Source organism: Natrix helvetica, assembly GCF_964273705.1.
Source record: "Natrix helvetica genome assembly, chromosome: Z".
NCBI classification, from domain to species: Eukaryota; Metazoa; Chordata; class Lepidosauria; order Squamata; family Natricidae; genus Natrix; species Natrix helvetica.
In genome coordinates this window covers 49990851-50007860 of record NC_138554.1, presented here as the reverse complement: position 1 = coordinate 50007860, position 17010 = coordinate 49990851, and the positions used below count along the sequence as shown (strand labels likewise).

At 41.3% G+C, this 17010-nt stretch overlaps 1 protein-coding gene across 6 annotated transcripts in view; it reads right to left on the bottom strand.

The window, feature by feature from the left end:
- STAC2 (SH3 and cysteine rich domain 2) overlaps window positions 1–12673 on the bottom strand; it is a 46394-nt gene extending 33721 nt beyond the window's left edge. For 5 of the 6 annotated variants that reach the window (XR_014173518.1, XM_081931861.1, XM_081931863.1 and 2 more), the window contains exon 1: window positions 12291–12673. Coding sequence is in view for 5 of the 6 variants with exons in the window: in XM_081931861.1 (XP_081787987.1) it covers window positions 12291–12383 (93 nt within the window). In the remaining variant the exon portion in view is untranslated. Of the gene's footprint in view, window positions 1–8828; window positions 8906–12290 lie in introns of all 6 variants that reach the window. The other variant, XM_081931865.1, reaches the window with a different exon arrangement.
- Between the last annotated feature and the right edge of the window lie 4337 nt (window positions 12674–17010).

Here is a 17010-nt window from a genome sequence, read left to right as displayed (position 1 = left end):
CGTTGGGCTGAGTAGAACTAATTCAGCCAGCCTGATATTTAGTTGATTGTATCATTGTGCTGGATGCCAACTTCCATTCAAACTCAATCCAAGGGGACCATTTTAGAAAAAGCATAAATCAGGACTTTGAAGGTGTATGTGCAAAGGGAGGGACAGACTCAGGATCAAAAGCAAGTAGTTATGATTATTTGAACTGGAGACTTTCCATCTTTAGCCCAGAATGGATTGCACTTCCCTGTTCAAAACTGGTATGCAAATTGGATTATTTCTGGTGAAATCCATGACTAAAAGCTTCATCAAGATTTTGATTTATATGCCAGGGACTGTGGAGGAAGTCAGAACAAATATGTTTTAGAGCTAGGTAAATTCTACATTTAATTTAAAGTTAAACATTATTTTCCTTGCATATAATATATATTCTCTTCTGTGATATTCTAAAGTATAATTCATTGCCAATCCACGGAGGGTCTGTATTTGGGGGAGGAGGATACACAACTGAATTCTTAGATTGTGCATCTCTAGTTTAAATACCTTGGGATCAAGATAAGCCAGGAGTCATCTTCTGTATGTGAGCCAGAATAGGAGCATTATCTATTTATCAGAACTTGCTTTGGGACTATTGTGTTAGAAATATTGCAAGCAAACACAGTATTTCCAGCTGAGATGCCCAAAATTGGGAATTCTCTCAAAATTGTTTTTCCGGGCTGCATCTTTGGCCAGTTTTAAGTACGTAATGGCAACCCCCCCCAAAAAAAAACACAGTCCAGCATATTAATTGCTGTCATGCATTCCTCTTTGTCATTATTCTATATGCTGTATCACTGTACATTGCACTTTCTGTATAAACAAAACCACAAAACAATAACATTTCTACAGTTATACCATAAAAAATAAAATGCTTTAAAAGTTACCTGTACACCTACATAACAACCAGTTAGAATCCTTATCACTGAAATATCAGTCACAATGCAAACATGTTGCAAAACAGAACAATTTAAGTTGCTCTATGAAAGCTAGCAAGTTTGGGGCCATTTAATTCTCTGGAGGAGACTATTCCCATACTTAAAAATTCTACCTCCGGTCTTTCCCAGCCATCTTTTAGATGAGAGGGATAGGAAGCGCTCCCTTCTTTATGGCATAATCACAATTCTGAAGCTACCTTAAGCCAAGCAACATAGAACTTTATAGGTCAAAATCATCCTTTTGAATTTTATCTGGAAACTTGTTGGTAACCAATGCAGTGTGCATGGTTACACATGGTTATAGCAATTCTCAGTGGCTGCTGCACTCTGTCCCACCTGCAGTGTCTGAAGTCTTCAAAGGCAGCCTTGGGTAAAGTACAGTGTAATATTCCAAGCATGAGATGTTAAGTCACTTGGTTAAGGCCCTAACTCACCACCATGTTTTGCTTCTTCCTGAATTACCTGAAGTATTTCATTTAAAAAGTGGGGGTCGACACTTTGGCACCTTTTCTTTAGAGGGCATCAGGTGGGAAGAAGGTGGAACAGGGGGAACAACTAAAATAGTCTTCCCCGATACTGCAGTCCTGATCAAATTTGCTTCCCCACTTGACTGATCTTACAAGAAATGAAGAGAGAAGGAAGATATAATGAAGCATCTCAGACGTCCAATTTAATTTGATCTTACAAGACATCAGACCAGTTTAGAGAGGGTGCTGGGTCTATTTCTGGTAGCTAGGAACACTGAAAATAAAGCCATGTTTCCTTCCATTACTCCCACTGAGATCTACAACAAGATAAGATGCTTGAAATAGGCATGTGTTATATGTTATACATGCTCACAGAGAACACATACCCTGGCTCATTAGCCAAAGGTCTGTAAATGAGGCAGTAAGGAAGATTCAATGAAGATAAGTAGCTCAGCTTTTGTCCCTGACTTATTCACATCCACCCTTCTTTTTCTTCACAACCCTTAAAGATGCCAAAATACTCCTTTACAGAGAACTAGCCTATCTCGGAAGACATTTCTATTTAAAGGGCTTTCTGATTGAAGCTTGGATTAAATTCAGTAAGACACTGTTTCTTCTTTCCCTCCACCTTACAGACAGCATCACACACTAACTATACGAGGTAGTAGCCTTTCTTTGGGGCTACCCTCACTCAACTTCTCCCTTTTCCTCTTCCTAATGGTAAATTCTCTTCTTAAGCACTGAACCTCAGTACATGCTATAGTTCTTAGCACTTAGCAACAGCACTTAGATTTATATACCATTTCATAGTGCTTTTACAGCCCTCTCTAAGCTGTTTACAGAGTCAGCCTATTGCCCCCAACAACATTTTACCCACCTCAGAAGGATGGAAGGCTGAGTCAACCTTGAGCCGGTGAGATCTGAACTGCAGCTAGCAGTCAGCTGAAGTAGCCTGCAGTACTGCACTCTAACCACTACGCCACCTTGGTTCAATTCTTGATAGAATTGAAAGCTACATTGAAAGAGATCTGGTTCAACCTGCCTTGAAGGAAATAATGGAATGCCCCCTTTTTAAGAAGCTATTGCCTGAGCCAACAAACTAGACCAGTGATGGTGAACCTTTTTGGCATGAGTGCCCAAACTGGAATGCACGTGCATGCATGCGCCCCAGAGTGCCGGAAACATGAAGTCCAGCTGGCTGGTGTGTGCATGCCTGTTTTTTGGCCGTTTATTGCTGTTTTGGGAGCTGTTTTCAGGCCAAAAACAGAAGAGCAGCTGTTGATGGCATGTGTGCCCAAAGAGAGGGCTCTGTGTGCCACCTCTGGCATGTGTGCCATAGATTCCCCATCACAGTTCTAGACACTTTGGTCCAGCCAGCCTGTTCAGTGGGCCTTGGATTATCTAGGCAATTTTTACCCAGTTTTAAACTGGGACATGGTATTGAGAAAGCCTTAGTCACACAGCTGTCAACAGCTAGAGACAGGATAAAGTAGTGAAACCATATAGTTGTTCTCAATCTCTCAGAAGCTTTTAATACCATCAAACACAGTATTCTTATGGGTTGCCTCTAGGGATTAGAAATGTTATGGTGGTTCTTTCCCTGTAATTGGTTCCAATAGGTGAATTGGAATGTGGGGGGGGGGGAGAGACTGAGCGCAAAGCCTCTGATATGCAGGATTCAAGAGACTCAGCACTCTTGCCTTCCTTTTCAATATCTATATAAGACCTATTGGGTGAGATCATCCACCAGTTTTGGGTCAGGTGTCATCAATATGCAGATCATACCTGATTGTGTAACTGAATTGCCGCCCAAGGAAATCATGCTGTCAAGGTCTTGACATTGACTAGGGTCTGGATGGGGAAAGAACAGGCTCAGGCTTAACACTAGAACATCAAGTGCCTGAGGGTATTTGGATTACGCAGAACCAGGAACTCTCATAAAATGAGTTGAATCCAAGACACAGCCCTTCTTTGTTGCACCCTGTGGTCTTTGGAGCAGCACTTCTTTCCCATCCCTGAGATCGATATAATCCCTACTCTGACCTTATTTAAACCTAACTTTTCCCCAGGCCTTGGACCGGGGTGGGTAGTAGAGATGTTTTATGCTAAAGGGATGTGCTTGTTTCGCTCTTCCTGGATATTCATTGCTCTTTTCTGTTTTTTATCCTTCCAAAGTGTCTTAATGTGAGATGCAGCCCTGAGACATTATGGAGTTGGGCAGCCGTGCAAATTCGATAAACAAACAAATAAATAAGTGATGGGCTTTAAACAACAGAATCCCTTGACTTTCATAAAGAAGCTGCAGATGTTATCTAAAACAGAATGAACAATTAAAAGAAAAAGCCCTTCTCACATTTACACAAGTTCTTATACATATGACAACTACAATATGTAGGTGACAGAGATACCGGAACCTTTATGTATATCTTTTAATTTTCTCCTTTCTCATAATAAAAGTTAAAAGCTTGTTCCTTTCTTAATCTGGCATGACAGAGACCATTGAGATTGTATACCACTGAAGCAAATTTGTGAGTAAATCCCACCAAATTGATTTTTTTCGAAATGAGGATGGAGGTAAGAAGACTTTGGATCTTAATTCTTGCATCACATAAAATTTAAAATGCTCATGGTATGCTCCAATCCATAATGTCCAGAAGCCTCAGCTTGACTTTGCCCCAATTCCAAATTCCTGTATCTATTCACAATTCATCATCTACAATAAGGAAGGTGATATACTGGGAAAGTATGGCTCTGAAAACAAAGAGCAAAGCTAGCTCTTCCTGGTCTTCTTTATGGGAACACCATGCTGGGCCCTGGCCTGCTTTTCTTCTCCTGTCATCCTGAACAAAGTGTCACTTGTACTTTTGAAAAACAATGGTAAAAACAACCTCACAAGGGAAGACCAGCCTGCTCTAGTTAGCTGGAGTAGACAAACAGTTTCCACCTGAATATCCAGCAATGACCCCTTTCAGAAAAAAAGAGCAGTAAGAGCCATTTTGGAAAGGGAAAGGAAGAGAACTGAATCCTGGCTGCTTTGCCTTGGCCAGCATGCAAGAATCCCTACTGCAAGCAAAAATATTCTGGAAGACAGCTTGGAATCTGGATCTTGGCCATGGTCCTGTTCAGTGCCAACCACTCAGTGAAGGCTACCAATTTTCAGACTGCCATTTTTCTTGTGACTGTGCCCCAAGCTCTTTGAGAACTGACTTAAGTGATTTCAATGTCTTTAGCAATAGCTAAACATAGGCTTTTAAACATAGAGCACGGGTGTCCAAACTTGGGAACTTTAAGACTTGTGGACTTCAACTCCCAGAATTCCCCAGCCAGCATGGCTGGCTGGGGAATTCTGGGAATTGAAGTCCACAAGTCTTAAAGTTCCCAAGTTTGGACACCCCTGACATAGAGCATTAACAGTCCGGTTTACTGGCTTTAAGTCTCTTGGTATAATAAATGTTCCTGAGATATAAGATTCTATAGGAGCCTCCTTCGCAATGACAGCTGCTTTAAGATAAGCCATCTTTTCCAAGCTCCCTCTCCTTTCTTCTTGCTGACAAAACTATAAGAAAAGATTCTGTTGATTCAGGTCTCTAGTTCAGTTTTGTACCATGTAATGGCCAACTGGGTGCATTCAAAAAGCTAACATAGGCAAGTGTTCAATGGCCCTGTGGTCACCTTGTATTAAGATATGGTCCTGGGATTGTAAATAATTATTATGAACCAACTGCCTGATCCTGCACACATTTGTCCAATCCTTTTTAAAGCAATTTAGATTAATAAATATATTTGCTTGCAGCATCTCCTACAGTTCAGCTATCTGCTCTTAACAATATCAAAATCTCTAACTTTAGTTCTTCTCTCTCTTCTGCCAGTAGTTTTAATTTCTAGTTCCACTTCATGAAATGGCCCATTCATAGAAGATAATAAGAAAAACCTGGAGAGGGAAGGACAACTAACTGCAACTGAACAGACTAAGGCAGATACTCCTGTCGTTTCCATTCAAGTTCTTTTAAATATCACCATACAATCCTAATTTTTATTAACATCACCCCCCAAAAGCATGAACAGAAGAGGACCAAACACAAGTTTTCTCATTTTCCAAGCTGCATATTTAACCTACAATTGCTTTTAAGCAAACTGGACAACTCATGATCTGCAATTACACACATAGTTCCCCAGAGAATTTGGCACATTACTCACAAAAGAATCCTCTTTTGCAAGCAAACACTGATGGGCAAAGCTTGTAAGGAATACACTTATCACAAATGATTCAGCTCCATTGCTTTTATGCCCTTCCCACAATTACCTCCTGGCTTTGGTTCCATTCTGAATGCAGCCCTTGGCTGGAAAAAGATGACCGAATGAGGTTCTTGATCAATAAAACTCTTCTCACATCTTGTTGTTAAGGGATCTAAATCTTTCATGAAAGTATTCCTGATTTAACATTCAAACTTAAATTAAATCAGATCTCATCAGAGATGATGATTAGAATATCTTCTGAATAAATAATCAGAGATGCATTAGGTAAATATTTTCCAGGATTCGATGATATGACTTTTAGGCTGAAGATAACAATACCTTGTCTCTCCAGATTAATAAAAAACAGGATTAATCAGGCTTTTCATTCATTACCTGAAAAGTTATCAAGGACAGTCATGGACTTAGGGACAAATAGTTTTCTGACATTGCACAAACACATATGGAAACCCTGAATTGGTGCTTGGACAGGATCTGAAAGGAATGAAAAAAAAACTCAAGACAAAGCCTTGCCAAGACTGAGATGTTTGCTGCCAGCAATCATCATGGCATTTAAAAAAAAAAACCCTGGTAGGTACTCTTGACAGGGTAGTGCTCCTTTTCAAAGACTTGGTGCATGAACTGGAGTTTTTACAGATGGTCCTTGCTTAGTGACTGGATTGGTATATGCAATTCCACTTCTAAGTGAAGTGGTCACTAAGGAAAAATCACTTGACTATAATTTGTTTCTGGCTGGAAACATACAAACTACTCTGCTTTACACTCTTGGCTTTCATTTATTTCCTAACTGTTCCACCATTCTTTGGAAAACACATCAAAAGCAGTATGATCATGCTGCAGCCCAGGGGTGGATGTCACAGGCATGCTATATGAACAGCTTACTTTTTTGATATCCCTTTCTCTCCAATCTCTCTGGGGGATAGGAAGGAGGGAGAAAAAATTCTGAAAGCAATCTCTTCTTTGATCCTTTTCCATTGCTGGTGTGATTGTATTGCTTTCAAACGTAGCAGAACAAACAAGCTTATTCTCTTGAAATCCCTTTCCAGTCTCTCTTTTGGAGGAGGGAGGGGGGGGAACATAGACAAGAGGGCAATAAAAGGAGTGTGCGCCTATAAAAATCACTTGCTCTTTTTCTCTCCCACCCCAGGCTGCCTCACAGCAGAGAGATTGAAGAAGGGATTTCAAAAGCATGCTGTAAACTGTTTGCATAGTGTCCCATGGCTCTGGGCCGAGGCTATTAGTACAATCACATTGCTTTTGGTGTGCTGAAGTTAACAGCTTACTTTCTTGCAATCCCTTTTTCTGCAATTTCTCTGCTCTGCAAGAAGGGGAAAGAAAAAACACAGATTGGGCATAGGACTGTGTGCATTGACTGATTGCAATAGCAATCACATGATAGAAGGTCCTAAGTGGGCAATAAAATTATTTTTTCAGCACCACTGTAATTTCCAATGACCACAGAACAATAGTTGATAAGCAAGGAATAGCTGTATGGATTCTGCTAAAATAGGAGCTGGAATCCATAGCTAGGGGACGCTTTGCTCAGCCTTGGCTGCAGCACTTGTTACAATCCTACTTTAACCAATGTCTTGGCAATGATGACTCATTGTTAGACCATTGTAATGCACTTTATGTGGTGCTGCTTTTGGAGAGATCTCAATTGCTATAGCTAATTCACAGTGAAGTGGCTAGGCTCCTGACAAGACACCCCTTAAGAATAGGATTATATCCATCTTACATTGGCTACTGGTCGGTTTCCCGATCCGATTCAAAATGCTGATCATCATTTAAAAATCTTTCATGGTGCTGCATCAAGAAAACACGCAATACCTTGCCAAGATCAAATCTACATCCTCAGAACAAACACTGAGGAGGAACCTGTTGAGTGATTCCATCCCCCAAGTTTTTACTGCTGAAAATTCACCACTTCTATGGTGGGGGAGGCAATGAGCAGAGGGGAAAGCTTCAGGAATAAGACCCTAACCATGATGGCAGTTTATGCCCTGGAGTCAGGTCCTCTTGGCAAACGGAAAAAAGATTGTCTATGAGATTTGCAGATAAATAGCAGTTCAAAGGGAATTGCCAGTTTTAGTGGTTTCCAATAAACTGGACTAGTGTCAGAAATAAATCAATTTTACTCCAGGAAGGAGAATATGACTCAAATTAATTCAGGTCTAAAGCAGAACAGTGTGGAAATGTCCTGGAACTTTGCTTTATTTTATTATATACAGAGAACAGGGAAATATTATACAACTCTTTTAACCTCTGCAACACCATCTTCTCAAGACTAGATTACCATAATTGTGCTGGAAGTTTTACAGACATTTGTTTATGTCTTCCTGTAACCAGAATAGGGAAAAGGAAAAAAGAAAGTACAGATCAGCAGAAAGCTCTCAGGTCTTTCATCCTAGTCAATGTGCTATTTCCCTCATGTATCATAAATGTGCAGGATCTGTATGTACTATGCCTGTTCTGATGAGATATCTTGTCCTTAAAGAAAAATTTAAAAGATAGGAACATTTGTTTCCTATGGAGGAAGCAAACAAAGTATCTACCATATTTTCAAAGAGTTTCCTAAGGAATCCTTGGGTTGGCTAGAAAACTCCATCAAGTTTATTTAAGGCCAAACTGCCTCCTTTAGAGATGGAAAAAGCTAATCTTTGTAATGTCAGGAATATTCAGGTACTTAATCAGTTTATTTCCAGTGGAGGGTTTTTTTTTTTTTTTGGTGCTAGACTGTCTCTCCCCAACAAAACAAAACCTAGAGCTCCTTCAGAAGGAGCTGCAACCAAATCCATAGATAGACTGTTGGCTAAGCAACTGGCTTGACCAAGGAAAAATCTTTAAAAAGGGAGGGAAATTGGGGAAAAAGAAGAAAGGAGGTACATCGTTCAAAACAATTCTGCAAAGCAAGTCTAACATTTTGGCCTGAGGCTAGCACATCTTTAAGAAGTATTACTAAGGAAAGGTATCAAATGAACAGTTATAATTTCTCCTGTTTTGCCTTAGGGTGGCATTTAATGGATCCTTTTGAACATGATAGTTACGTACATCAATCTTCCCCAACATGGGGTCCTCCAAAACAGAGAATATCAGGTTTGAAAAAGCTGCTCTAAAAGCGCAACTTAAGTGCACAAATACTCACAGACTTAGTAGATCTACCTGAGTCTTTAAACAAACCGCCAGGCAGCTTCAGAGATGGAGCGAGAAATTCAACCATGACTGTGGGAACGGACAAAAAAATCTGAATTAACTCTCCTCTCTCCCATCCCATAACACTACGTTTCCCACTTCAAAATTATCACATCCCCCTGCTGTGATTTCTTTCATAATGGAAATTCAGGTGGCACATTCTACATTGCTTTTTATGGAAGTGAAATAGCAGATTCATGAAATGGGGACTAGTCAGGAAAAAAATGTGGAAGGAAAGTCTTCTCTAATTTATCATAACCTTTACCCCTTATTTAGTTATAATTCTTTGCATTCCTAGTGACTCTTGCCCTTTTCTACTCAATTTTATCCAGACAATGGAATCAAGGAGCATTGTGGATGAGTAGGGTGCATTCTTGATTGTTTCTCCTGGCTTTCCCTGTTTTTCAAATACATCATCAGCTTCTTTGTGCTATGAAATATAGCCTATCAAGGAGAAGACTAGGTTGTGCCATTCCATTGATAAGTTTCATCCTTCATATAGAGAATGATTCTCCCACCCATCACAAAAGCATTCAAAAATGTGACTCTTCTTATTAGTCCTTGAAATCGTGGGTGGCTGCACCATTAGGCAGAATGATTGTAAGTGCCACGAAAGGGCAGCACATAGTTAATTACTCAGTAATGGTAATTACATTTCTGCTAAAGGAGAGGGGTATCAGTGAGATTTTCTGCCGTCAGTGCAGGTCAGACTCAAACGATTCCAACTAAGGTGAGTCAAAATTCTTGGGTTGTATGGCACGAACAGCGTGGTCCAGGAAAACGCAGGACATAAAAGTCTTCCTTCGTTTCTATCAGCCTCTAAAGCAGATTTGGTGGTGGACAGCCAGCAGCTTGACAAGAATGATAAGCAATTGATAATACGAGAGGAAAAATGCCAGATATTACATAGATTTCAGAGGCATGTAGGAATTCTTCATAGGGAACCTGCATAGCACTGCATCTGTCTCCTGCCTTACAGAGGTAACTTCCTAGGGAGTGAATTGCAGAGTAAAGTAGGAACATATTCTGCTGTGCATGCCAGAGACAATCATGCACACACAGAAGCATTTTTTATTAGTAGTACAAATTTGGCAGGGGTGGAAGAAGCAGCATCACAGTTGGAACTGCACATGTTGCCTAGAATTTTAAACCCACTCAAGATGTTGCGTGCATTAGCAACCAACGTCACAATTTTGACATCAGCAAGGCTCTAAACTGGCAGCAGAATGATCCTGCACATTCCACATCACAGCATACATTAATAACAACTGGAGTGGGTTGAAAACACCCCTTATTTTTGATAACTGAAATTCTTACTTCTTCTATTACAACCCAAATTTTGACACACGATTCTGGACTGCATCTGCAGATTCAGGTAATCAATCCCTGATGGGTCAGGTTTTAGAAATACCTTCCTTGGCTTTCCAGATATGTTAGGTTACACATCCCATTGTTCTCAGCCATATGGAGTTGCGGGTTATGGAAATTGTAATCTGACATATGTGGAGAGTGCTTGGTTGGAAAAAGTTCCTCTGATTGCCTTTTAAATCTGGTTTCTAATATATGTATCAAGCTTCTTTTCAGTCCACACTCTCCTAGGTATAGCAGTCCCTAATGTCTATTTTTGGTTTCAGGTCTCAGGAGTGTAAGAACAGGAAAAAAGAAGTGTTGACGTTGTTGAGTGCATTTTCACTCTAGCAGAGAGGGAGTAAGCATTGGGCTGCCAAAACTAAATTCTAGAGAAGTCAACACTTCTTTTCAGTATTGCACTGGTCACATGTTCATTCTTCAAACTGGAAATGTTATTACCTATGTAAAAGAAAACAAACAGGAACAATATGCATACTTCTTATGAAGGGAGAATAGGCCAATTAGCCAATTGAATCAATGGAGCCTCCATGTACAGAAGTAACATTCCTCTGTATGCTAGAAGCATCTAGGAAATAAGCAGCAAAGGAAGAACATTTTGCTACCAACTGGGTGCATTGCTAGTGGCCTCCTTAGCTGCTCTTGCAATGAAATGCTGACATAGTTCAAGCATTTTTTTCTTCCATAGCAAAATAATTTTGTTCCCCATCTTCTTCCCCTTCTCCCCTCCAAAGCGTGTTCCTAAGACACAAAAGAACACAACTATTATAACACAAAGCCTATAATTAAAGCATGTGGTAATAAGTCACCCTTCTGCATTGAAACATGTATGTAAACAGACACACACAGAGCTAATTTTTGCTAGTTTCCAAAGCCCCTGTTCTCCCCAAGACCACCCACCTTCAGAATTAGATGTTATTATGATTTCCAGCTAGTAACCTTTTCAAATTCAATCTCCTCCAATTTCTCTCTGTGTCTTTCACTCTGTGTTTGTGTGTGTGGGCATGTGTGTGTACTGAATGGCAGCGCCCTCATCCCCAGTCTCTGCACTTATTTCATAGACACGTATGTATTGTACGATATTTCTTGGTAATCCTATTTACCTTTTAAATTGGACATTAAGGCTATCAGGCAGAGAGAATGACAATGAGGATATACAATCATTTTCCAGCTTTGATTATATTTTTAAAAATCCAACTTCAAAGAGATCGCACTATTGCATTATAGTATCTCTCACTGTCAGCTATATAATCATCTGCCCTACAACTTGGCCTTCGGATTATAAATGGGACATAGAAAATAAATACCTAACTCAGATGTTTAAAGTATAGTGCTCGTCTATTTAACTGTCAATAAATATTTATAGCTGTCCCTATATCCAGCATTTAGATTAATAAAGGGAAAAATCAATCACCAGGCTGGTAAGTGTCTTTGGATGGTAAACAGCTCTCTCTCCTCTTTCTCCATCTGCCCATCCAATACAATCGTAACCCACCATGCCACATGCACACACAGCCCAAGAGGAATCCCAGAAATGTATAGGAATGGTCTACATCACTCTCCAGATGGGTTGCAGACGATCGGTCCGGTAATCCAGCACATCTAGAGGGCGCCAGATTAGCGAAGGGGTAACAAGAGCGTGCTACCGCTTACCTCAAAGGGTACAGTACTGCGGTTGTGATGAAACCAGTCAGGAGGATGGCACGCGGCTTGGCTACTGCAGGGAGAAAAGGTAGGCGAAAGAGGAGGAAGCGCGGAGCTGAAAAGATGGGACTGGAGGAACCGGGCAAGGGGGAGACACGCGGTCGCTCAGGGCTCGTGGAGAACTAGTTATGGAGCGGGGCAGGGCGGAAGAATGGACGTGAGGCTCTGTGGAGACAACCAAGGAGAAAACATCTCCACGGTATACAAGCGCTCGTTGCCTCCTCGACCCGAAGAGTCGCCCTGGAAAGGAGAGCTGCGCTTAAGGAGGAGAAGACGGCGGTTCAGAAAGTGCGCCAATCAATAACTCGCTTAGTTTAGAAGAGAGAGGGAGGGAGATGGCTACCTTTGTTTCCTGCAGGCTTGAGCCGGTGCTCGGGGTCTGCTGCGCATCCGTGCTGTGTTGGGGGTCGTTCTCCTTTTCGGTAATTTCGGTCATGGTGCGCCTAGGACGGGCCCGGCTGAGCTGGGGGTCCGGAGCTGAAGCCGATGAACACAGTTCTCCGGAAGGGTTGCGGACCGGAGCTCTTCCGCCCCTCCCCTCCCACCTTAAATCCAAAACCGCCTCTTCTCTCGCCTCGATGGACCAGGAAGCTTTTATTCCCCCGAACCCCAGGGAGAAATTTTTGAGGGGTCTCCTGCTCGTCCACTTTAAGTTTCCTTTGAGGAAAGTAAAAAAACCGAGTTATTCTCTTAAGCGACAACAGACGGTCCTCACTCTAAATAACTCCGAAGCCGATGCTGTTGGGTCTCCTTACCACTCGGACCTCCCCTTTTATGCAAATCTAAACAGAATTTACAACCCCACGTAGTTACTCTTCCCTCCCCTCTGACTAGCGCTGAAGAAGCTTCCTAGTCTTTTGCACTCTGGAGGCTCTTCCTTCTTTCAACTTTGGTTTTCAGGAGCTTTGTCATTAACTGGTTTAAACACACACAGAGAGAGTACACATAAACTCTCTCTCATATCTCTCATATCACTACTTTTATTACGAATGGGTTCGTTAACCTTGTCCTTTTCTTTTGATGTGGTGTTAGTGAATATTAAGATAACCTTCTCCCATAGGTCATTATGTCCCCCAAAACAGAGGGACACTCTTTATAAATAGGAGGATCCACATATGAAGTTACATTGTAGGAAGTTATCACCCAGCCCTCTCGCAGAAAAATGAAATATCCTAGGAAATATTGAAAAGGCAGAATATTTCCCTGGATGTGAAAAGGGAGAAACATGTTTTAAAAGACAGAAAGCTTCCTGCCCATCCCCCTGTTGTCAATAGGCCATTAAGATGCCCAAGCCTGTCCCTTTACATAATAAAAAATTCTCCCCTTCAGATCTAGGGGGATGGGATTAAGGCATGATCAGCCTTTACTCACTCACCACATGGCATCTGAGAACTCAACCAAACCTGGATTCAAAACGCAACCTACAAAATTGCCCCTGCATGGCCCTATGGGAGTCTGACAACCAATCAGAATACAAGCTCAAGATCAAAGGCCAGAGAGGGCATAAAACCAGGGACTTTCAGCATCTCAGCCCTTTTTTTGCTTTCCTTCTCTTCTTCTCCCCAACATTGAAGTATGTGATCATCTTTTCTGTTCAGGACTCAGGCCATGTGGTCCTCTCCACCATTAAAACCATCTTTCCAAGCAGCCTCCATGTCTCCAGTGTCTTTTTCCCCACTTGGAGCCGAACCCAGAAGGACATTTCTTCCAACAACATATTACCTAAATAGAAAAATAAGTTCTAACTCTAAAGGAACAAAATGCACAGTCACCCACTTTTCAGAGTTGGTCTCTTTCATCCTTTGAAGTGGTCAGCTCTAACATCCCTTGTTTTTCTCCATTCAGAGTAGCAATTTCTTGTATGGCCATCTACATTATATCTTTGTCTCTTAGCTTGGAGCAAAGGTAAAACGAGTTTCTTACTCTTAAGAATTGCTAGTGAAGACAAACTCTTAGTTCTCTTCCTTTTCAAGGTATGACATAGGTCAGGAGGCTCGATTTGTTCAGCTCTTAGTATGCTTGTGTCTTCACAAGTTAGTTTCAGGCGTTTAGGAAAGTTTGCAGGAATTTCTAAAGCGAAACTTCCCCATTCAAATCAGTCTTTTCTGGGCTGAGATTTCTCTTTAGGAAAGAGGAGCATATTCCATTGGGGGGGGATTCCTTATGCCTTGCTGTTGAAGGTGAAGTATGGAAAGCCAACATAAGGATGTTATAAAACACTAGCTATGGTATGGCGATTCCTCACAACTGAGTAAAAAGCTATCCACAGTTCCTTCAGTGTGCAGAACCAGCATAAAATTCGTAATTCTTATTCTTAATACCTAGTATGTCTTTTGTGCATCTATTCCAAACCATTATGTTGTTCTGATGCCAGTTGTTATAAGTAAGATGATCAGTTTTCTCCCCTAAATTTGTTGCTGTTCCCTTTCAGCATAGGCTAAATCAGTGGGGGAAACATCAATCAGTGGGGCATTGTAGCATGGATGGAGTGGGTCTGTCTTCATTGTAGCATGGATGGAATGGGTCTAACTGCATTCAGTTCTGGTCGCCACAATGTAAAAAAGATGTGGAGACTCTAGAAAGAGTGCAGAGAAGAGCAACAAAGATGATTAGGGGACTGGAGACTAAAACATATGAAGAACGGTTGCAGGAACTGGGTATGTTTAGCTTAAGAGAAAGAAGGACTAGGGGAGACATGATAGCATTGTTCCAATATCTCAGGGGTTGCCACAAAGAAGAGGGAGTCAAACTGTTTTCCAAGGCACCTGAGGGTAGAACAAGAAGCAATGGGTGGAAACTAATCAAGGAGAGAAGCAACTTAGAACTGAGGAGAAATTTCCTGACAGTTAGAACAATTAATCAGTGGAACAGCTTGCCTCCAGAAGTTGTGAATGCCCCAACACTGGAAGTCTTTAAGAAGATGTTGGATAGCCATTTGTCTGGAACGGGATAGGGTTGGACTAGAAGACCTCCAAGGTTCCTTCCAACTCTACTATTGTATTATTCAGGACTCTGCTTGGATTTCTCTAAGATGGTTGTACTATCACATGAACATTCACAACCAAGTAAGGGGGGGGGGTCAATGGATGAAATGTGAATCATAATGCAAATTTTGCTCCTACAAGCCTATATGCCCCCCAAAACGCTGAGTTTCTGCCATGTATGACAGCATGGTTAGATTCAGACATCTATTTCACATTTCATTGGGCCATCACTAAGTTTTAATTTTAAAACATAATAAAAGGTATGGGGAAAGCCATAGAAACAGCTCAATGTCTGCAGTGCTTGTTCAAGTATTTAGGTCCTACAAGAAAATTGAAACTGACTAGAAACCTGTAACTACAGTATGTCTCTTATTTCAGAGAAGCAGGTACCATGAATAACTGAACTGGATGATTATGGGGAAATTGAGAATAACTGAATAATAAACTAGTTCAGTACCCTCTTAATTTTCTGGGTGCTGCTACAAGAAAAGTGGAGTTGGGATACAGATATCCTAATGGCATTTCAAAATAATATTCATTGGAGATTGCACAAATTTGTCTCTTCTTCTTCCCCTTCCATTTGTCTTCAACCTAAGAGAACATGCACGGTTGCAGAATGAGCAAATGGGAAAAGTGAGGGAACTCAGGAAAAGTATTGTAACAGGTAGGACAGAGGTTGGGAGAAAGATGGCTGCAGGTAGGCAGCCTAGTGATTATGGGGGAAGGTTGTGCCTGCACTCCCCAATACATCTTTGGTCACAGCAACAATGGATTGCCTGCTCTCATGTGGGAATGACCTTGGGAGACAAGAGGCAAACTAGATAGTGGTCAGATAAGAGACAGTTGAAACTGCAGAAGGAATGAGGGCGTAGCAAACATTTCTGGGATTTTATGTGGGAGGAAGATGCATTTTCAAATACAGATGCATTCTTACAATAAAGTTAAGAGTGGTACTTCTGGACATGCTTCTTGCCTAGAGTATCTCACCAGGCTGAGGCTTCATCTCCAAAATAATGGATTTTACAAACTTTATTGTGGGATGGTGTTGTCTTAAGGGGGATAGGACTATTTTTACATTAGTTCATTTAGTGGCAACTTGAGGCTGATTCTGAATTGGGGATGAGGACAATTATGAACAAGGAGGAAGCTTGCAGTTGTCAGGGCAGGATAGTGCTGCAGTCAAATGTCAAGTTAGGCCTAAGAAATAGAAGAATTATGGGAAACTTTTACTTTGCTTACCCTCATTTTTGGTGTCTTGCATTTCTGTAGTTCCAGCCAGTCTGAGTGAGAGCAAAGACCTCTTTGGAGATTGTGGCTAAGAATGTGAGATGTGGAGCTGAAGGTCAGAGAAAGGAGGAGAATGGGTGTTCAAGATCCCTGCATAATATGCATCTGGCACAATCAGTGCATAGGGTTGGTGGTAGCTGTATGAGTAAAAAGTGGTGGGAAGCATATGAATAGGTCGGGTGAAGTCATCAGGCGGATGGAATAAACAGTCAAAAGTATCCCCCCCCACCTGATTCTGGGGGAAGAAAACCATAAATTATCTTAACTCTGTTGAAATGTGAGTGTGCTTTTTTAAAAAAAAATAAGCTAAGTGTGTAGGAAGGAAATGAGCCATTGTCTGCACCAATGACCTTGCAATGAACACAAGAGCACCCCGTTCCTCATCCCTTCTACCCCCTACTTTCCTGGCAAATTACAGCAGCTGTTCAAAGGGAAGATTATCCCCCCCACCCCAAAGACAGAAGGCAAGAAATCCCTGGAACTGGCATCATTGTTGTTAGGAGGGGGAGGGAGAGAATTTCTTCAAAAAGAACAAATAAACCAGATTAACAGAAAAAAGATAAAAACATACCGGTCTGGGAAAGCAGATCAGGAAGCGGTGATAATGAAAGCAGCAGAAAATGAAAAGTGCTTTTCGTATTTCAAGTGATTTGTGGTGAGGAAAAGGTTGAATTTGCCTTTGAGTTGAATGGAGGAAGAAGGATAGCAGCTAAAGTGCCACTTTTGAAAGGAGGCATCCAAATTAACATTGCATCCTTTTTCTTCCTTGATTGCTGGATGACAAGCAGAAAC